General features: G+C 46.2%; 2 protein-coding genes across 8 annotated transcripts in view; both read right to left on the bottom strand.

The window, feature by feature from the left end:
* Nucleotides 1-4,744: 4,744 nt before the first annotated feature.
* Nucleotides 4,745-11,639, bottom strand: Slc35b1 (solute carrier family 35 member B1). Of its 3 annotated transcripts, none has more exons than XM_015495503.2 (9): nt 11,167-11,639; nt 10,242-10,345; nt 9,535-9,665; nt 9,213-9,243; nt 8,462-8,619; nt 7,545-7,671; nt 6,601-6,707; nt 6,048-6,201; nt 4,745-5,458 (listed from the first exon to the last, which is right to left on the bottom strand). In XM_015495503.2, exons 1-9 carry the CDS (start codon nt 11,376-11,378, stop codon nt 5,406-5,408), a joined length of 1,077 nt encoding a protein of 358 aa, XP_015350989.1. In that variant the 5' UTR covers nt 11,379-11,639; the 3' UTR covers nt 4,745-5,405. The 3 variants fall into 3 exon arrangements, 2 of the variants coding, with proteins under 2 accessions (XP_015350989.1, XP_048645270.1); XM_048789313.1 differs by having other exon boundaries at nt 9,535-9,640; nt 11,167-11,344; XR_007342625.1 differs by lacking the exons at nt 4,745-5,458; nt 6,048-6,201 and adding an exon at nt 6,202-6,283 and having other exon boundaries at nt 6,510-6,707.
* Nucleotides 11,640-13,831: 2,192 nt separating this feature from the next.
* Fam117a (family with sequence similarity 117 member A) overlaps nt 13,832-21,377 on the bottom strand; it is a 43,818-nt gene continuing 36,272 nt past the window's right edge. For 2 of the 5 annotated variants that reach the window (XM_015495501.2, XM_048789281.1), the window contains 4 exons: nt 20,907-21,041; nt 19,468-19,666; nt 18,130-18,280; nt 13,832-15,053 (listed from right to left, as the gene is read on the bottom strand). In XM_015495501.2, the coding sequence (XP_015350987.1) occupies nt 14,753-15,053; nt 18,130-18,280; nt 19,468-19,666; nt 20,907-21,041 (786 nt within the window). In that variant the 3' untranslated portion in view covers nt 13,832-14,752. Of the gene's footprint in view, nt 15,054-16,177; nt 16,216-18,129; nt 18,298-19,467; nt 19,667-20,906; nt 21,042-21,377 lie in introns of all 5 variants that reach the window. The other 3 variants (XM_015495502.2, XM_048789286.1, XM_048789299.1) reach the window with 3 other exon arrangements.

Here is a 21,377-nt window from a genome sequence, read left to right as displayed (position 1 = left end):
TGGGATAAGCAAGCTGGAAGTAGCAGGAGTTGATGATGCAGGCAAAAGAGACTCCAGTGGGATCCTGAAGGGCTTTTTATGGTGCATTGAGAAGGTAACGGTGGAACCCTGGAAGTGAGGAGTGGAGTGACAGGATCAGATTCTTGATTCACAAAAATAGCTTTGGCAGGATGGCAGGGTGAGAAGTGAGCTCCAGGGGGAAGACAGGAGCAGCAAATAGAACCTTCAACTCTCATGTGTCCCCCCTGCCCCTTCCTGAAGCCCCTGGAACTCTCTTGGGAATCTATTTTTAGAGAATGGTGCCCCCTGCTGACGGAGTCTGAACCTGCACCTCCCCTGGTCCATGAGAGGAATTATAAAATTTTGGGCCCAGAACAAAAGCACCTGAAAGCCTTGCACACAGAACTGCAAGTTGTGATGTATGTGAAAGTGCCTTCCTAGGAAGAGAGGAGACCATGAGGACATTCGTGATAATGACTAATGCTACTGATAATGTTGCCAGATAAAATACAGAATGCCAGTTAAATTTGAATCTGGGGATATACTTAAACCAAAAAAGTATGTGTTGTTTATCTGAAATTCAAATTTAGCCAAGCATCCTGTATTTTTATTTGTTAAATCTGTTAGCCCTAGATAGTGTGTGGATGATGCCAGGTGAAAACTAGAAATGAAGCTGGATGGGTTGCTCTCCTCAGGTATTTCTGTATCCTCAACCCTAGTCCTCCATGCAAGCAGAGATGCAGGTGATGGCTTTTCATATTTTACAATTCTATCTGGGAAATCACCTTTAATTAATGGAGTCCAATGAGTATGGTGGAGCCTATGTACTAACCCCCTTGTTAATCTGAAGAGAACTGTAGATTCCTTTAAAAAAAAAAAAAAAACGAATCTACCAGCTTGACATATCTCCTCTTTTCTCATGCGTGCTTGCGTGTGTGCGTGCACATCCACACACACAATTTACATAAAATTTCAGGGAGTTCCCAGCCTTTACATAGGAGTAACACATTCCCTCTAGGGCAGTTTGGGGTCCTGAATAGGAGCAAACAGCATCTGGTCCAAACTTAAGCTAAAACAAGGTGCTCCTCTATTCGCTCTGGACCCCAGAACACTGTGACAAAACCAGAAATAGCACTGTCCCTCCCCCTTGGTAAATGCCTTGAACCAATTCTTTTTTTTACTGCTCCCAGAAATTACAGGGAGTCAGGCGTATTGGGACAGAAAACCCAACAGCCCTTGTGGGCTCGTGCCTCAGCTAAGCGGAAGGTACTATATGAATCACTCTTCAATTCAAGTCCTTCCCAGTTCCCATTCCCATCCTTCATGCCAATGGCAGGCCCAGCCCACTGGCTCCCAGTCTGAGGACTGCCTGTCAGAAACTGGCTTTCACCAGTAGATGGCTACCCTTTAGAATACAGTCTGGACCCTCGGCTGAGTGATCAAAGCCACAGTCTGATCACTGTGAGCATGCTGGGGATATATATCTGGTAGGGCTGCCCAGGTCTCCTTGCAACCCTTCCTGGAAAGCCCTTGGAGCCTCTACAGCCTGCTCTCCTCCTGGCCCCACAGAGGGAAAGCAGCAGGAGCCAATGCCAGGGGATGTTTTTGGGTTCTCAGAATGTTCTAAGTCATGAAAAATCTCATCACAGTCTGCTTCTATCGTTCTCCACATTTATCTGATATTGTAGTTCCTTTGCATTGTGCCATGGAACATAGCTGCCAAACCCCAAGTTGTATCAGGCAAATAATCATAACAATATACCCTACAATATATTATCAGAGTAATATTTTATGAATATTTTCTGCATTTAACTTGCAATTTACAATAGCAATATGGTTTTCAATTATAATTACCTTGGAAAGCAGAAAGCCTTTCCTAATTTTTTTTTTTAGTTAAAATGTCCTTTTCTAATCTACAATGGTAATTTCTTTAAAAAAAAATTTTAATATTTATTTTTCAAGTATCGGCGGACACAACATCTTTGTTTGTATGTGGTGCATGAGGATCGAACCCGGGCCGCAAGCATGCTAGGCGAGCGCGCTACCACTTGAGCCACATCCCCAGCCCTCTACAATGGTAATTAACTTTTTAAAAAGGTCCTTGAAAAAATAAAAAGCCAGCATACCTGTATCAGACCACCAAATTATTTGGAATTTCTACTGGGAATTTCCAGAGAACCCAAACAGCTGGGATCCACTGGCTTAGATGAGGGTTAAAGAGCTTCCTGACCCCCAGTGGTGGGAAGTCAGACAGGAGGCTCACTTCTGATTCCCACCCTCCCATGGAGTCCTGCCACCTTCAGGTGATACACTTGGGTGGATTTCAGGATTCCTACTCCAAATATGGAGAGACCTGCTTCTGGCCTAACCCTCCCCAGGAGTGTTCTAAGGATAAAATGTCACGTACTAAAGAGCTTTGGGAAAACAGGAGCTCTATAAATATATGAGATTACTGTTCCTAAAGACAGCTGGTAGGTTTTTGATGGGAAGGGCTGAATGATCCCACAGAGACCTGGGACAATTTCTCTGCCAGGGCATCTGGGGAAAATGACCAGCTCCACTCATAAATGTGCAAACTGTTCCCTGACAAGTGGAGCCAGACAGTGGAGGCTATAGGGCTTCTGAGGAGCTTTATTTTCCTTCCTTGGAGGACACAACTCAGGGACATACCCAGGAACCTACTGCAAGTCACCTTATATTCCCTCCTTTAGGTTCTTCCATCTCTAAAAAATGCAGAAGTTTGCTCAGTCCTCTTCACAAGGGTATTACAGGGCAGTGGAAAAACACATCATTTATTCCTAAATACCCATTTCATTGATTATCCAGTTAATGTTTAATTCCTGCCAATTGAAGTCCTTTATAAAACAATGTGATTTTTATTTCTTTTAATGTTTACTTCCAGAATAGCTTATCCTAGGATGGTATCCCAAATCACATTTGTGGGTCCCTCCCCTTGCTGTAGACTGAGGTAAACAGGAAATGAAAAATCACTATACCATGAGCCTGTGCAAGAACAGCAAAGGAGGTGGACCTGATGCTTCGACCAAAATAGAAATAAGTACAACGTGCCCCAAACTAAAAACACAGGGCTTGGAGAAATTTGCATGCTGGTTCCCTCCCTTCTGCACATAGCTGAGAATTAACTGCAGATGAAAGTCCTTTGATCTTTAGAAACCTGAGGCATCAGGCCGCCCAGGGTTAGTGATCAACAACGCTTCTGTTTGAACTTGTCTGGTATTTCACATTTATCAGCCCTAATGTTACAAGCTTACAGTGGTACCGATTTTAGTCAAATCTGGCACTCTCGGTCCCTGTGATGCTACAGGTAAGTATGTCACCCGGGATAAGCTGGCAGCTTACAAAACATTTTCAGATTATCTTCACGTTGAGTAATGAAAACTATTGTCCTGCCATGTGTTCTCACTGGAACTGACCAGAGGGGTAAAAGGGGGAGCAGTCAGGCAGTTGAAAACCCTTTTCCTGCTTGGCAATGCTGCCAAGCTCCATCTGCTACTTTCACCTTCCTACACTTTCCAGTCAAGCCTCACCTTGCCTGGACACCTTCCTTCGTTGTTATCCCTGCATTTCTGAGAAGCAGTGATCCGGTTTTCCTATCTCCCAATTAGACTGTGAGCCCCCTAGAGGGTAAGTACTAGTTCTACTTAACTGAACTCCCAGCATGCTCACAGTGGGTGGCATCCAGAAGGAAATAAATGTTGGATGAATGGACAAGAGATTGAGTGAACACATTAGAACAGGACCAGCCACCACTGGTAGAACAGGCTTACCCTGTGAGCCATCTCTCCAGGGTGCTGAGCTGCTGTCACCCGGTCTTGCTCTTGGTGATTAGTATTAGGCATTTTTGAGACAGCTAGTTGGGAATGGCAGAGGGAAGAGGTGGAAGGGCCAAGTCTGATAGCTAGGAAGATGTCTCTTGTTTAAACAGCAGGCTTGGATGATGCTTGCTTGTCAGCCCTGACCCTGTAACTCGATCTAACCATCTAACTAATCTCCAGAAGACACTGGAAGAACTATCAGTCTAGCAGGCAAGAAGCCAAATGATGAAACCTTCAGGATGAAAAAACAGAGGGGAAAGGGTGGAGAAAGGAAGTTAGTTCAGCCAGATGTACTTAAAACTTCTCAAGGAAGAGTTAAAAATGGGGGAAGGAGCCATTGGGGAGGCAGGGCTGCAGTGAAACCCTGGCCCCTAGGGAGCAAGATCAGTGCAAGTGAGGCAGGGCTTGAAAGTCAGGGGGAGGGGGGGTGCCAAGGCAGTGCTCAGGAAGGAGGCCGCGCTCCCATCTGGAGAGCCAAGGGGCTGGGGCTGTTGAACAGATGGAGGGAAAGTTGCAGCTGGTGGAAATGCACTTTCATGTGTAAAGTTTGGTCCTTGGAGGATTGTGATTTCCAACTCTGAAGGCAGCAGTGGGCAGGTGGCTCTGCTCCATGCTCCGCCTTATCCCCCCATTACCACCCAGAAAACTCTACAGCGGCTCTGTGCCAGGACTCAGCCATCATGCCTTCCCCCAGCATCCCTTTCAACAGGCAGAAGCTGGCATGGTGACACCTTGGCACAGCCAGGATGGCAGAGGACTGCAATGCTTTCGCAGCTGAAGGGGGGCAGGGGAATAGGAGGGATTAATCCAGCCTCCCTGGAGGGGACCAGGTGGACTGAGAACAGACGGAGAGATGGAGGGAGGGAATAGGAAAAGTACATTCACAGACTTTCCAAAGCTGTTTATGATACATGCATGGGGTCTCTCTGTCATGCTTTGGCTGAGAGAGGCAGTGGGGAAAAGAGAAAAACTAGCAAACTCTGGGAATCTGGGTTCATTTAACCCTAACCTTGAGGTACTTCATAAGGAGAGAATATACCTTCGGTTTTTCATGACATGCTTGCCCACCCAAACTTAAGAAGTGATGCCTACATCTGTAGCTATAACAAAACAGCCACCTGTCATAGCATATTCAGAGCTTTGCCCACAGGAACAGAGACTGCTGGCACAGCCATACAATCATACAATCTCTCAAGGTTCTACCTTATCATGCTCAGACTCTTGGGGAATCACTTGGACAACCATGCCACCCACACCTAAGAGAGCGGCCAGGGGCAGAGTGGGATGCGAGCAGACCCCTGCCTCTTCCTTCTCTTTTTATTTGTACTAGACTATGCCCCAGTTGATCAAGAACAGAAACTGCCCACTCATCTTGTGAAAATCCAAGAGCTTTTTTTAGAATATGTGATTTTGCTTCCTTTGATTAAAAAAAAAAACAAAAACAAAAACAAAAAACAAACAAAATCTGGAACCCAGTTCCTTATCACTACTAAGTCCATTTTCCCAGGAGATGTCACTGTTGGAGATAATAACTTAAGTATTCTTGGAGTGGAGGTAGTCTCTCTCTTCCTAGTGGGTTGTCTTCTTTGCTCCCTTCCCAAACTTGGCATCAAGACCAAGACCTATGGAAAGGAGAAAATGGACTTAGCTTAATGGGGAGACACAAAACCTACCAATGATTTTGGGGAGTTAGTCTTGGTTCTCCAAATGGGGACTTTAAATAAACTGAATTTCAGAACACTGGTTCTACATAACTTTCTCAGAGACAACAGAATAGCACCAAACAAAAAAAAAAAAATGACCAAGATACTGGTAATGACAAATATGTGTGTGTGCACGCATGCATGTTCACATGTTCATATTTGTGTGTGTGTGTGTGTGTACATATAGCAAGACTGAAAGAAAGTTGAGTCAGAATGTCTAAGATAGTTTTCTCAGTTCATCTATGTCATCACAAGTTAGTAGGGAATAGCATAATTTTGTCTTGCTCAGGATCTGGGTAAATCAAGTCAGTGGAAGGAGACCACTGAAGAACAGCACACTAAGAAGAATACATTAGAAATAATGCTTCCTTTTCTCTTTTGAGAAAGTTTTCTCTAAAACAGCTAAATTTTCAAATACATAAATATATTTTAGGGGAAAAAACATAAAGAGCTCTGTCATCGCCCCTCTGTGTAGCCAAGAGAGGTGTCTTCTCTGGATGGAACTTACCCAGGAACACAAGCACAGTGCCTACCCACTGCATGGGGCTAATGGGGTTGGCAAAGAGGATCACAGAGGCCAAAATAGTGAAGAACTTCCGAGTTGTCGTGATGATTGAGCAGGTCAGGGGACCAAAATACACAACTGTCATGAAGATGAAGCTCTAGAGAATGAGAGAAAGGTGGCTCAGGTTGATTCTTAGGTATCTTACCATTAGGTCTAAAGTAACAGACATCAGGGCTGATCTTGACATTTCTTTTTTTTCTTTTTTTTTTTAATTTTTTTTTTTTTTTTTTAAAGAGAGAGAGGAGAGGGAGGGGGAGAGAGAGAGAGAGAGAATTTTTTAATGTTTATTGTTTAGTTTTCGGCAGACACAACATCTTTGTTTGTATGTGGTGCTGAGGATCGAACCCGGGCCGCACGCATGCCAGGCGAGCGCGCTACCGCTCGAGCCACATCCCCAGCCCAGATCTTGACATTTCTTATCTCAGCCAGGCCAGTCTTTCCTAAGGAACCAGCCACTACCACAAGGAAGCCAAGATATCCCCTCTCAAGAACTCACCTGACCCAAGGCACTAGTCAGGCCAAAGAGCAGGATATTATAGATGATGATTGGGTACCTTTCAGCAAAGCTCAAGAACTCCCAGAGCTCCCCAGTGAACAGGATTCCTAAGAAGAAACAGTGAAAGATAAATGGCACATCTTATGTGGCACACACACCTATGCATGGTCTGCTCCAGTACTATGAAGGAGGATAAGTATGGAAAACTACATGGAGTGCCTTTATATTGCCTGTCATGCATCTTTCTCATGTTGGAGTTACTTTCACTCCAGTGATTGGAGGCAGCAAAGATCCTTGGGTGCTGTGGAGAGAGACAGTGACCCATATACCTCTCACTCAAGGAAGCTCCTTGCATTAGTCACCTCCAGCCACCTCTAGCCTCCTCCATTAACCTGATGTGCTACACAAAAAATACTTTCTACAGGTGCCCAGATTTGAAAAATTAGGAAACAATCATTTCAAAGCAAAATATAAGCCAGGGAAACTCAGTGAGACCCTGTTTAAAAATATAAAAAGGGCTGGGGATATAGTCCAGTGGTAGAGTTTCCCTGGGGTTCAATCCCCAGTACCAGGGGAGAAAAATGCACTCACATTTGAACTGCATTCAGTGTATACCTGTTTGTTTCCTATGAACACCATTCCAATATCTTGTTTGCCTCTAAGAGGGAAAGTTCCCAGGTACTTCCATGTGTTTTACAATGTGTGTCTTCCCATGATATCTGACACACAGAGAGACCCCCTGTTGCATTAGTGACAGGTAGTAAGCAAATCCTGCTAGTGCAGGTCATTCCAGGAAGGTTTCTCAGGGTTTAGACAGAAGGGCATCTTGGAACCAAGCACTGGTCTGCACAAAGTAAGCAACTGGCAGCAGAGATAGGATCAACTGGACAAGTGCAGTCTGCCCTCTGGTGATACATGGAAAGAATAGCAGAACTGCTCCTTACCAGCTCCTAGAAGCAATGTCGACCAAAGGTTGATGTTCAACATCATGTGGTTGGAGCCTGTTTGGTAATGAGCCCGCATGTGGTCCTGGGAAACACCTGTCAGTCCATCCAAGGTCAGAGACAATAGCTGGGAAAGAAAGGGAGCAACCTGCAATGCAACCACCAAGTCCTCTCCCTAATTCAGGACACAGGATTCCTATCCTCAGGGCTCCTCAAAAAGCCACTACCCCAGGACAGAGACCTAGGAACACTGATGTCATTTGGTCCTGGGTAGAAGGTGGGCAGAGATGATGTCCGTCCCCCAGGCACTGAATTGACAGGCTAACTGAGCTGTAGAATGGAACTATAATAGAGTAGGGCTTTCATTAAAACTGGAGAAATCTAATCCCATCAGGTTAGTTTCCTAGCTTGAAGTACAGTGCTTCAAATAATGGATTCTGTGGTCAGACTGCCTGGTTTGGAATCCTGACTCCACCATTTAAATAGCATGGACAACAAGCCTCGGTTTCACTATCTGTAAAATATTACCTGTGTTAGGAGATTGTTGTAAAAATCAATTAATATGTAAAAGATTTGGAATGGTCCCTAACACATAAGCAATAGCTCCCAGTGTATTATTTTTAACCCTGGCCTCCACACTGCTTGGAAGTTCACAGTAAGAGCTACATTATTCCTTTTTTCTCAGGTCTCCATGACCTCACATTATGATCTAGACACAAACCTCAGAGTTAACTGTTCCCCAGAAGCTGTAGTTAAATATTTCAGGCTTCCCATCATGGGTTCAGCAGAGCCCAAAAATGGAGGGCAAGGAGTACCACAACCTTTCTCAAGACATGTAACTAGCCTTCTGTCTCCAAAGTAGGGCTGTCCTCTGGTTAACTTTGCCAGAAAAGTCTGCCCTCCCCAGGACTGCATACCAGGAGTAATTCTCCATAGCCGATTGTGTGTTCTTCCATCCCAACTACTTTCTTGGGTTTGTACATGAAAAGGGCCACTCCAGCCACAATTAGCAACACACACAGGTACTTGGCCAATGGGTACTTCTTCTTCAAGAGGGTCACCCCAAGGAGCATGACTACAGGGAAAAAAACAGAGTGGAAAATTCAGGTACTCACAGGCATCAATTACCCCGGTTACCCTCCTCCCAGGAGCCAAGAAAAGACTCAGGAAGAAAAGAATGTCTGAGAAAGAAGTCCTAAAGAAAATGAGAGGAGGGGTGCCAAGCTGGCACCTAGATAAAGATGATTGAGCAACAAGCTTGAGTAGAGTATAAGGCGGAGAAAAGGTAGAGGACAAAGGTGAAAGTTATGGGAAGAAATGCAGCATGAGTGGGAAACAGTGGGGAAAGATGAGGGGTTGAGAAAAAGAAACTGATGAGCAAAATGGGACTTAGGATATGTAATAATAATGTAAACACATGGACACCAAAATGACTGACCACGTGAAGCTGACTAGGCTAGTCTCCAGCTTGCACTGAGGTTTACCAGCCGGTACACACCACAGGAAATGGCAAAGATGCCTAGATGGGCAGGGAGAAGGACTGAAGGAAACTCTTTGGAGAAAGGTATGATGAAATCCAGAGAGACACAGATCTCTCTGGCAGAGGAAAAGTGAGCTTATTCCAGGAAAAGTGAGGACAGAAGATGGAGATCATCTTCTTCTGCTTACCTGGGATTGGCTTGCAGGATTTACCAAGGACCTGAAATTAAATTCAGCAAATAATTTCTGAGCATTTATGACATGCCAGGAACCATACTGCATGTCACATTAAGTAAGCAAAGGGCTTACATGGGGCACATTAGCCTCAGAAAGCAGCCCTGTCATTGCCCAACCCACCACTATACCCTAGCTCCAGGTTTTATACTCTGAATTTCTCAAATACTGTTTCCCAAGGCTGTTTCTTTTTATTTAAGTCACAGACATGACAGAAGCCCCCTCAGTTCTTTTCAAACAATTCTGAGCCAACACTCATCCCACCCTGAAGTTTCACCTGAGTTGGATAGTTGACAAACTGTAGTGCTGAGTTGCTGGAGACCATAGCACCCAAATAGGACAAAGAACAGGCAGCATAGAGCCAGCTCCGAGTACGATCCACCCTGGCAGTGTCAAAAAACTGGATCACTGGGAGAAGAAGAAGAAAAAAAAACATACAAGAGAAACCTGGTGGGGCTAGGATGGACCACTAATCAAAAGTTGAAGCTGCATGAAAGGAATTTGCCAAACTATTTCTATTTTCTTAGACTGAGGAATCGCTGAAAATTATTCAACTCCCCAATTCCACCTGATCCTAACACAAGATGACATGTTGGGTGGAGATGGGGATCTCATTCCATTCAAGAGAGGACTTAGCCCTGCTGCTAGTCTCCTGGAAACAAAAAAAGTTCAAAACATATTTGAAGATGACACACAAAGGAAAGTCAAAGGGCCAAAGGAAAAAAAGTTTTTAAGTATTCTCAATAGGGATTTAGAACACAAAAGATCCACTTTCTGCATATTTCTAACTCAAAAGTTGGGCTATGTAAGGAAATAATATTTAATCTCATTTCAAAATTATTAGTTTTACAGACTGCAGAGAGGTTGTGTGATTACTAAAGTGGGTGGAGTTTGAAAAAGTAAAACTTTAAGGTGAATCAATGCCTAATGCCCAGGGTGGCAGGAGGTGGGGGACATTCAACAATTTACTATTTAGGTACTCACAGATCTTGGCAAACACAGCATTGATCACACACTGGATGAATACTAGGGTTAAGGCAAAGGTGAACGTCTCCTGTTTGGCTCCCTCCCCATATTTTCCTCTTGTTCTAAAAATAAAATGCATGAGAAAAAAAAGGGGGAAATTAGTATACTTCATTCAATTTCATCTAGTGTGTCCAGAGCCACTGAAGGCTTTGGAGTTATCTTTCCTCTTTGGATGTAGGGAGAAAATGTCTGTGAGGATCACTGGGCTCATTTACAAAAGGGGTTGATTTTATTGGATCGAGACAATAGGCACCTCAGTATCCCACAGTCGAAGGAAATAATATCCATAAAGGAGAGAGATAAAGGACACAAGTAAAATTTGACAGTGAAACGAAGTACCCCAGGCAGAAGTATTTGCGCTAGACAGCAAAGCCGAGAGCAAAAGAACAGGCTGGGTGCAAGCATCTGGGAGTTTCAAAGAGCAGCTGGTTCAGGTCAAGGAAACCTGCTCTGGGGTAGAAGTTCCAGGTTTTTTGTTATTGTTGTTGTTATTTTATTTTGAGACAGGGTCTCGCTAAATTGCTGAGACTGGCTTTGAACTTGGGATTTTCCAGCCTTAGCCTCCCCAGCCGCTGGGCTTACAGGCGTGCACCACCACGCCCAGCAGTTCCAGGTTCTTGAAACCAGCAAGAGCAAAAACACTAAAGGAAGAAAATTAACCAGGTACCGAAAATCCAGAGGCCAACTCTGGTGTTTTGGAATTAGCGGGTGGCTCAGCTGGGGATACATACGTAGCGGAATACTAGGAGGGCCAGGGCCAGGCGGAAGAACAAGAGGAAAGCCCAGGGCCAGAAAATGAAAGTCTGAGAACTGGAACGCAGGCTGGGCAGAGAGGACTGGGTGAGGGGGAATGTCTGCGTTCCCTCCCCGCGGGTCCGCTCACATCTTTTCCTGCAGGATCCCATAGTAGAAATAGCAGACAAAGACACCAAGGAAGCAGAGCGGCAGGCGCAGCCGGTCGGGCACCAGAGATTTGCTAGCGGCCATGAGACGCCCGGACGAGCCGACCACAGACCCGCTCACAGCCGGTAACGGCACCGGCGGCGGAGGCGACAACTCCAGGCGGACATCGCCGATCGGCGGCAGGGGCCTCATAGGAGCTGCATGCGACCGGCTCTCACTAGGCCCCAGAAGTCACCTCCAGAATTGCCAGCTCAGGGCTGCCGAGAGGGAAATTCCTTAGAACCCAGCAACCGCCTTCTAGGAAAGAAGAGCGACGCTGAGACCTTGGCTCCATTCCTGGTGGTCAGGGGAGTAGGAATTCGCAAGGTTAACGCCTCGCTAAAGAGATTCTTTTGACCAGGCAATTCCGAAGACAACTGCAACCCGGAGCTCACCGGGGTGGCTTGGGAGATACCCGGGCGTGTGATGATGACGTATAAGGATGTGGAGGTCACCAATTGGCTGCACTGCGTGAAGATAGACAGGTGGGCGGGGAAGGAGGAGGGGCGCCGGCGGAGCCCATCGAATAGTCTTTCTACGGGTCTGCAGCCCGGCTTCTGCTGGGTCCTAACACCAAGAAGCAGGTGGAGCCTTGGCGCCCTCTAGCTGCTACGTAGCGTCAGCAACTCGAGCGGACTCCTCCAGAGCGTTCAAGGCCTGGCTTAGAGGAGCAGGGCTCTTTACAAAGCGGTGGGTCAGGGCTCTTGTCACTTTAGATCCGGGCATCCTACACGTGTAGCCTAAATTCTGAGCCACGTTCAGAAAACTAGAGATAATTAGTAATAGCCGCGTTGTCGCCCCTTCACTGTCCTGAGGATCAAATGAGCTGAGGTTTATGAAAGTGTTTTATAAACTGTAAATTGTGACCCACTTGAATCAAAGTGTGAAATATGATATATCAAGAAATTTGTAATGTTTTGAACAACCAACAATAAAAAAAAAAAACTGTAAATTGTGATGTGGAAATTTAAGATATTATTGGTCATTACTGTTTCTCAACTCCAATCTTATTTCATCACATCCTGGAGGTGGAAATGCAAGCTTATTGAAGTGAATTTTCTTCAAGGCCTTCCAGCTCACCAACAATGGAGCAAATACTTTGGCTGCCCCCCCAGCTTCTTTCCCACCATTATTAAGCCCTCTTGGGACCTCCCCCCCCCCCCTGCATCCAAGGGTTAGATCTCCACCCGCTGAACAGAATTGCCAGGGCAAGACTGACACCAGGTCTTTCCACTGCCACCCCCAACCCTCCACTTAACAACTGGCCCAATTCTCAGGTGGTCCCTTGGACTCTGAGCTTCTCTCTAGCAGCTTATTCCTTTGGCACCACCTCAGGCAAAGGAAGGAAACGCTGGGCAGCACCACACCCATCGCCTGGGGCCTGACTCACTAAGGCTTTGGGGGCAAGCCAGATCTCTTTCATGGAGTGGGAGGAGTAGTAGATAGAATACAGGGTCTGTCCCCAGCTCTTTTTATGGGTGGGAGACAGGGGTCCCCACACCTTTGCTCTCTTGCCTCTTAGCTTACTCCACTGAATCAGGTGGCACTTCCTGGGAACCAAACAGGAGCTGGGACCAGACCTGAGTTCTAGTTCTAGCTCTGCTTCTTTGCCAGCTGGGACCTCAAACAATTCACCTGACCTCTGAGTCAAGTTTCCTCATGTAAAATTAATGGGAATATAATAACAAGCAGGAGAGCACTGTCATTAGAAGCATGGACAATGTATTCAAATGATCAGGTTTCCAATCCTAGCTCCCCCACTATGTGTCTGTCTTTTGGGAAAAGTTATTCAATCTTTTTGACCTTCCCACATCAGTACAATGGGACTTATTACATTTCTCTCCTTGGGTGGTTGTCATATTTTGATGGCATTTCATATGAAGCACCTAACACGGTATCTGCTGCTTTACCAAGCCCATGAATGGTAGTTACAAGTGGCCTGAGATAGGTAGAGTTATTTATATCATTATTGTGACTCTCCTTCCGGTTGTCAACTTTCCATCTATGCAGTGGGGATGTCCTTTGTGAGAATGCTTTGTGAATTCCAAAGCACTGTCAGAATGTTTGGTGATTATTCAAATTTTCACCAAAAGCCTCAGAACTCTTACAGGTGCAGCACTGGACCGAGAGACTGCAAAAGGGCAAGGACGGTTTCTTTGTATTCTCTAAGGTTGCACACTGTGCTGGGGGGTACTCACTGAGAATACCCAATGGGAGCAAAGCCTTCTTTACTGTGCCATGGGAGTCCACCTGAATAGTCTTCCCTGGTCTTGTCCCCCTTGCCAGTGCAAGGGCATACTGTCTTTCCTTGGTCACCTTCTTTCCTCTCTGAAACCCATTCTGCTTAGACTCAGAGAAACAGGTAATTTCCCTAATGATTCCCGCACCCCACCTCCAGGACACACCATTCTGGAAAGATTTTTCTTGGACTTGTTTTTTTTTTTTTTTTGTTGTTGTTGTTATTCTTGGGAAGAATTCATACAGCACCCAAGCCCACTAGTTATATATTAAGTAAGGGCTCCTTCTCTTGAAGACAAGACCAAGTGATGAATATGGTACCCTGTATCTCAGCCCCACTCCTCCTATCACAGGTATTTAAACAGAACTTCAAGCTGCTGGGAATACTTATTGATTTATTTGGTCTATTAACACCAAGATCTGAAAAAAAAAAAATCTCTAAACACAAGATAAGAAAACTTGGAACATTAACATTCTTCTTCAATTTTGTGTAAGCTCTGCAGTACGGAAAATATACAAACTTCAAACAGCTGCAAAAATAGTGTCTTTGGGAGAAAATAGAGTTTCTACATTGATACAAGAAAAATAGGCATTTTTCTAATCCAGCCCAGCCCTGGGGCAGGTGGAGGGTGTAGAGTCACCACTTGCCACCTGGAGGAATGCCAGCCCTCCCTCTCCCCTGCCACCCACCTGGGGCTGGGCTGCTGCTTAAGACAATCTTTAGTCAGGGTGAAAGTGAGATGAAAATGCCACTTGGGAAACACTTGGTTCCTCCCTCTGCCAGCAGCTGAATTGATCAAGTGTTGTGGCCCTCTAGGGCCGCTTTGGTCAGCTCCTCCAAAGAGAGGGAGGCACGGAGCTGGGGTGTCTGCCTTCTGGGCTGCTCTTCCGTGTTTCTGGAGGTGGAGAGGGAAGGGAGTCTGGCCTTCCCCTCTCCTTCAATCACAGCCAGCTTACTCCACCACAACAGGAGCCTCCTATAAGTCATTTGGACTTGCATCCTGGGGTGGGAAACTCAAAACCTTCTTGGGTGAGTTTCCACTGAGGGAGGGAAGCGTCAGGTACACAGGTGTGAGTTGTCAGCTGCCCAGCTGCTAAAGGAGAAGGCAAGTCCCCTCACATTTGGAGGGGCTGGTGTCCATCAGAAAGAGGACCTGGGGCTTTGACACAATAAGTGAAAGTGCTCGAAGGCCGAGAGGGAAGGGCTCCTCCATCCCCCTGCTTGGGGAGCTAGAGAGGGGCCTGCCACCAAGGCACTGGTCTCCATGGTAAAGTTGAGGGGGGTCCCCTCAAACCACCAGGGAGCTCTGGAAAAGCACAGACTCTTCTGATGGTGGGGTGCGCTGCCATGGCTCGAATGGCAGTGGGGAGGCCTTGGAGGCCTCTGGATCCTTCCGAGTCGGTGCCCTGGGGCTGGCAGGGGGAAGGGGAGACCCCGGGCTTGAGGGGCAGTTACGGAAGATGAAGCCCATGCCAGGGAAGAGTGGCTTCATCAAGCTGACAGGGCAGAAGGCTGAGCCAGTCGGGTTGAAATGGACTTTGTTCTTGTCAGGACAGGAAGTCAGGAAGGCCAGGTCAGGACCTGGGGACCTGGAGGATGGAGAGAGACAAACACATACAAACACACAGAAAAGTGGCCAGTGAGAGAGGGTGAGAGAGGTTGCCAGCAGCCAGGGACCTGGGTCTCTGCTCAAACAGGATGGTAGCTTTTTATTTTTTTTTAATATTTATTTTTTAGTTTTAGATAGACACAATATCTTTATTTTATTTTTATGTGGTGCTGATGATCAAACCTTGCACAAGCCTTGCACATGCCAGGCGAGCGCGCTACCACTTGAGCCACATCCCCAGCCCTAGCTTTTTTATTTTAAATGGCACTGGGGATTGAACCCAAGGGTGCTTTACCACAAGGCTACATCCCCAACCCTTTTTAATTTTGAGAAGCTCTAAATTGCCCAGGCTGGCCTTGAACTTGTGATCCTCTTGCCTCAGCCTCCCAAGTTGCAGGGATGTCACTGCACCCAGCTCAAACAGGAGAGTAACTTGATCGATCAAAAAATGAAAGGCTATAGTCTTTAGGCTCCTCAGCTCTCTATTTTTTAAAAATATGGCTAAACAGATGAAACACAATTTAGCTAGAAATAGGAGGAACAGTTCCCAGTAATGTGATTCTAGGAGACCAAGGGATCTTTTCATTGGAAAATTTTCTCCAGGGAGTAGTGTTTGAGGGGCAGACCACATGCCTGAAGGCAGAGATCTAGGCACAGTGACCATTCTAAGACTTTATAGCCTAAAGCAGGGTTCTTGGCCTTAGTGCTTCTGACATTTTGAGCTGCATAATTTTTTGCAGAGGCGAGAGTGGGAAAGCACTGTCCTGAGATCGCAGGATGTTTAACAGCATTCCTGGCCTCTGCCCAGGACAGTAGCAATACCCACAGTACTATGTTCTTTCCCCTTCATACACACTTATGACAACTAAAAATGTCTCTTAACATTGTCAAATATCAAAAAAAAAAAAAAAAACATTGTCAAATATCTACCTCAGGGCAAATATGTCTCCCATTGAAATAATTGTCCTGAAGATTCTAATTCTTGAGCAGGTTTGGAAGGTAGGATTATCAAAAACTTTCACTGGGAGGAAAGGACAGCAACAACTATGAGAAAGGCTGTTAGACTTTCTCAGAAGGTCTGGATTCTGACTCCCCACGTCTCACCTTTAAAGTGGGAAGAATCATCTCTTCCCTTCTGACCACTGGAAGAAATGGAAGGATGAAAAGAGGTGAGTTCAGTGAGCTCCTGAGTAAGGAATCCTTATGATAAAAAGTGTCTGGAGTGAAGCAGCCCTGAGAAGCTGCTGGCTGTGAGGCTCCCAGTGAGAAGACAAAGGTGTGGGAAGATGATGGAGCTCCATCACTAGTGGTTCCCTTTACTGGTACTTTTTATTGAAGGAAAATATACATGGAAAAACCCACTTAGGGGGCTGGGGATCTAGCTCAGTTGGTAGAGTACTTGCCTCCCATGCACAAGGCCCTCAGTTCAATCCCCAGCACAGCAAAAAAAAAAAAAAAAAAAGAAAGAAAGAAAAAAGAAAAACACACTTAGGGTAAAAATTGATACATTATTTTCCATTTTAATCCTAGAATCCTAATAATTCCAAGGCCTAAGAAGAAGAGTGAGATGGGAGAAGAAGAGCAGAGTTCTGGCACAAAGTGGGAAGAGGTGGCAGGCGTGATAGGCCACTGTGCCAGGGGAAGGCCTGTGGGACCGGAGACTTCAGTGGCAAGCTGTTCCCACCAGAGAAGGATTTAAAAGAACCCCTCTTTATGGAGGAGTGGGGAATGGGCAGAAGAGGGAATGTTTTTGGTGTGTGACTAGAGGAGACCAAGCAACAAAGAACATGAGTGCAACCAGCATAACCCTGAGCAGCCAGATACCCTCCCTGAGAAATCTAAGCGATCTCAGAGGAGACAGCAGCTAAGAAGAGGAAAATGTCGCCAAAAAAACTCACTGTACACGAGAACTCCCCAAAGGAAAGATGGTGAAATGAAGAGACCTCATGAGCTACAGAATTTCAGACCCAGGATGTCTTAGAAAACAATGGATCAGTCACACTCTCTTACAGGGGTAACGCAGAGGCAGAAAGCTAGATGAGATGACTTGAAGACTACTTCCGGCATTATGAGTCTGTGAAAGAATCAGGACATGCAATAGCCTAATTTCTACCAGCATTTCCAGGATGTGACTATTAACCTATAACATGGAGTGACGGAGGACACAAGAGCCTGAGATCTGCTTAAGCTGTAAGTGCTGGCCTTTTGCTTCCACAACACCTCATTCTTAAAGGACACCAGGCAACAGCAACAGCAGGAACAAACTCCTACCCTCATGGGTTGTCTTCTCTATTGTTTGAGATACAAATGGTGCCCTCAATGCCCAGAACCCAGTCCTAGCTAAAGCTTCACTCACACACCATGACTGAACTCCCTGACTGCCACTGAAACCACGACTTCCAATGTGAATCTGCCCTGATGGATATGAAGCTGCAGGAGAAACCAGAGGCCCTCTATGGGGCCTGCTAAGGGGTTCTGTGTGTACCTTTGGAAGGTGACCTCTCAATCTTCTGCTAACAGGAGGAACTGTAAAGAAATCACAAAAGAATGGCCTCTGAACTATCCAGTCTGGTTTGGGAATATTCCACAGTCCTTACTTGCAAGGTCTGGAACTTTCTGTCTGCAAGTTCATGATACTTGATCCATTACAGCCACAGGGTGAAGAACTATTAGTATGTTCTCTCTCTCCCTCTCTCTGATCATGGTTTAGCAAATTCTCACACTTTCCCTAGGGATAAAAAAATAAAAATGGAAGAAACAAAGGGCTGAAGTTTCTGATATCTTTCCTTTTCAGCTCCTGCTGTGCTTATGGCTGGCATGTGGGCAGAGAACAGGTTTCTATGGAGATAATGATAAGCAAAGATTTAAGTGCTCAGAGTAGGTAATGTCAACAAGTTTGATCATGAGAAAACTGCAATACTGAAAATCTGATGTTGCCAACACCTCTAGACAAGACAGAGTGCAAGAGTGAAAAGGGCCTGGCAGGTGGGATAACATAGGGCTTGACCTCCATCTTTGTCCCTCCCTCCCACACCCCGTCCACTTGATGAACTCACGTGGCCTCTTCAAACACGCGCACTCTCTCACAGCCTTCTGGGGGCTCCCGTTTGAAGACATAGCTGTGATTGGGCCGAGGGGAGGCAGCAAAGGCAAGGACTGGAGATGGGCTGCCATCTTCAAGGAAGGCTGGGTGACCTGGAGAATAGGCTGCAAACAAAGTAAGGCTGAGTCCCAGAAGGCTTCTGCATTCCTCAGCTCAGACCTTGGGTGTAAAGGGGTGAGGCTGGGAGGTACGTGATAAAGTAGGTGGTAGTGGTTATGCTAACCAGGCTGCTCTGTTTCATATTCACGTTAAAAAGCCTTTGAGGTAGCTTACAAACATACATAACATATGACAGACTACAAGAACAGTGGAGTTGATGGGAAAAGAAGGTCTTATAATACTGCACTCTTGGGAGGTAGAAGAAGACTGGAGGTAGAGGAATCCTATATGGCATCCCTCTTTGCCTTCTCCTGAGACTGTGATGCCCCTGACTGTCCCTACCTGCCAGCATGCCAGGACTTCTCCTTGTTGCAGTCTGGAACATACATCCCTCCTTGCAGGGAGCACTCTTGTACTAACTTTGAGGAACCACCTTTACACAGGATAAAATTTTATCAGAGGATAAAATTCTTCTTATTTTATACCTAGAGACTGTACTTTGCCTAGGTTACAAATATTCACTTTATCTGCATTTACCTCATTTATTCCTTGTTACTCGTGGCTCTATTTACCTATGTGTATTGTTAGATCATTCTGTCCCTGAGAAATCCAGCCTACATCATGTGCCCTTGACCAGCCTACCTCATGAAGTAGCTGGGAGAATCAAATCAGGGGATGTAGGCACAGTGCTTTATAACATATGGATCATTAGTAGGAGGCAGGAATCCTATCTCTTCTTCCCCATGAGAAGTCAGGGCACAGGAGAAAGTCAGGCTTTGGAATCAGAAAGTTCATATATCAGTCTGGTCAAACTGGGCCCTGGACCACATTCTCTTATTTTTGATCATTTCCAGTCACCCTGAAGGCTTATGCTGGTAACAAGTAGTGTGGACACCCGAACGGAGATGTGCTGGCCTCCTACTATAGCACTCTAACCCTCAGCCAAAAGTAGGGACAGGAAGGATTGCTCTTCTGGACTCCACTGAAGATTCAGTAAAGTATAGGTACAGAATTTATAAATTACAAATCAGAATGTCATGAAAGGGACATTACTGTTAGTATAGTGTACAGAATGAAAGACTAACGTTTGGCTCACAAATCGTGCTGGGCCTAAAACTCCTGGGTGGGAAAAGGGAGAGATACCCTTCTTGCAGTCCAATGTCAGTCCTGCTGCCTCTGCTCTGTGGCTTACCTTTGTCACTGGGGACAGATGCCAGCTCAATGGCACCCCGGTGCTCCTCACGGCTGGCCCTGCCAGAAGGCTGGGGGGATGCCAGGGGCACGGAAGGAGAGCTGGCAAGGTTGCCTGGCTCCAGCAGTAGGAGGGAGTGATCATAGCTGCCATTCTGGGGAGGAGCAGGAGCACGGTGTCCATCAGGGACCTCAAGGATCTGACAGAGAAAGAAGGGGAGACTCTCACTGCAGGATCTTTCCAGGCCTACAGCACTGCAATGACCCGAAGGGTACTCCCCGCATCCTTCCTATCAGCCTCTATTCAGAACACACACACAATAGAAAACCATGGGCTCGAGATCTTGATTTCCCTGACCTCAACTCCATTTCCCCTCAGTCTAAAGAAACCCCATTTCTCCTCCCATGGCACTTTGTTCTTTTCCCTCCTAGCACTGGCAGTCCAGTGTATAATCACATATTCATTTGTGCAGTCGATCAATGTGTCCCCCCATTAGTGTATAAGCCTTATGAGGGTAAGGACCTTTGTGGGCAGGGCTCTGGGAACACAATGGTGAGTGCTATATTCAAGGGGACACATATAGCACTGTCATTTAGTGCTCTATGAGTGTGTCACTCACCCTCAGCAGTTCCTCTTCACCCTGCTCCTTCACAAGAGACAGGGCACCAAGATGTGCTGTAAGCCATCACAGGGTGAGTATGCAGACGATTATCATGTATAAATACCTATTTGCTCCCTCCTTATTAAACATCAACAGTACTTGTACCCACAGCTCACTAAATTGTACACATGTGTTTTGGTGTATATGAAATCCTGCATATTTCCAAATTAAAAATAAACCAGGAGGTAAATCATAAACCGAGGAGTGTGCCCATTAGAATTATATTAATACTGTCCAACTGGCATTCCCCAATTGTACTGTGTCAGTATAAAAATGTGCCTGAGACTGCAGAAAAGGTAGCACAGAATTCTGCCTGGGAGTGGGGCAGGGAGAAGGCTGCACAGGGGCAACTGGGCATGAGGATGGATGCGTGTTACCAGGTTAAGCTGGAGGGAGGGAAGTGGCCACAGGGCAATGGCATGAACTGAGGTACAAGTGGGTAAAGTTGCCAAAGATTCAAGGAATAGTGAGCTGGCAATGTGGCTGAAGAATGATGTCCTGCCTGCTGCTTCCTGCTGGGGACCCTCTCCTCTACCAATCCTTGCTCCTTTCCTCTATTCACCATCACAAAGCCTTCCCCAGGTACAGCCACCCCCTCTGCCACCTTTTTGCTTAAGTCCACTTGAGACTAATGAGCTCCCCGTGTTGCTCTGGTAGGCAGGTGTTTGTCCATTCTTGTTTACACAGCTAGAGCCTGAGAGGCCTAGACGGGCACGCCCATCTCCCCTGACACCGCCTGTCCACCCGTTGGTGCATACAAGGAGCAGCTGCCACTTACTCTCAGCAGTTCTTCTTCGCCCTGCTCCTTCACAAACACCTCCTCCAGCTCTTGGTTGAGTCCTTCCAGGCTCCTGTGCAGGCAGGGGCTGAGTCGCAGGACAGGAGACCCTGAGGGGAAGCTGGGAGGCGACGCCTGAGGGGGTGGCAAATGAAACAATTAGGTGAAGATCCACCGAGACCTATCCAGCTATCAGTTCTGACCAGAGGGTAATGGTGTCCACACAGCAGGACCCAGTGAATAAAGGACAATTTGGTGACAGTTACAGATTGTTATTGGCCCATTTGGTGGCGTTTCCTCTGGGAGTTGGGACTTTGGGGTCTAGAGTGTGATTTTAGAGTCATTGCCTCAACTGCTCAGGGATGGGTAGAGAACAGCAAGAAGCCTTTCCAGTGTCACTCAGATAAATCCAAGTTTGGACTAAAACTTCACCTGTCCCCCATGTGGCCATAAAGCATGCAATGTGGTGGG

The sequence above is a fragment of the Marmota marmota genome, unplaced genomic scaffold, assembly GCF_001458135.2.
Source record: "Marmota marmota marmota unplaced genomic scaffold, marMar, whole genome shotgun sequence".
Lineage (NCBI taxonomy): Eukaryota > Metazoa > Chordata > Mammalia > Rodentia > Sciuridae > Marmota > Marmota marmota.
This window is presented reverse-complemented; position numbering and strand designations above follow the sequence as displayed.

Excerpts from the sequence above, each read along its gene's own strand:
- Slc35b1 (XM_015495503.2), bottom strand. The coding sequence starts at position 11,378 with ATGAGGCCCCTGCCGCCGATCGGCGATGTCCGCCTGGAGTTGTCGCCT. Across the intron at positions 8,620-9,212 it reads ATCCTGCAAGCCAATCCCAG|TCATGCTCCTTGGGGTGACC; the intron begins GTAAGCAGAAGA and ends TTTTCCCTGTAG. Across the intron at positions 6,202-6,600 it reads TGACTAGTGCCTTGGGTCAG|AGCTTCATCTTCATGACAGT; the intron begins GTGAGTTCTTGA and ends CTCATTCTCTAG.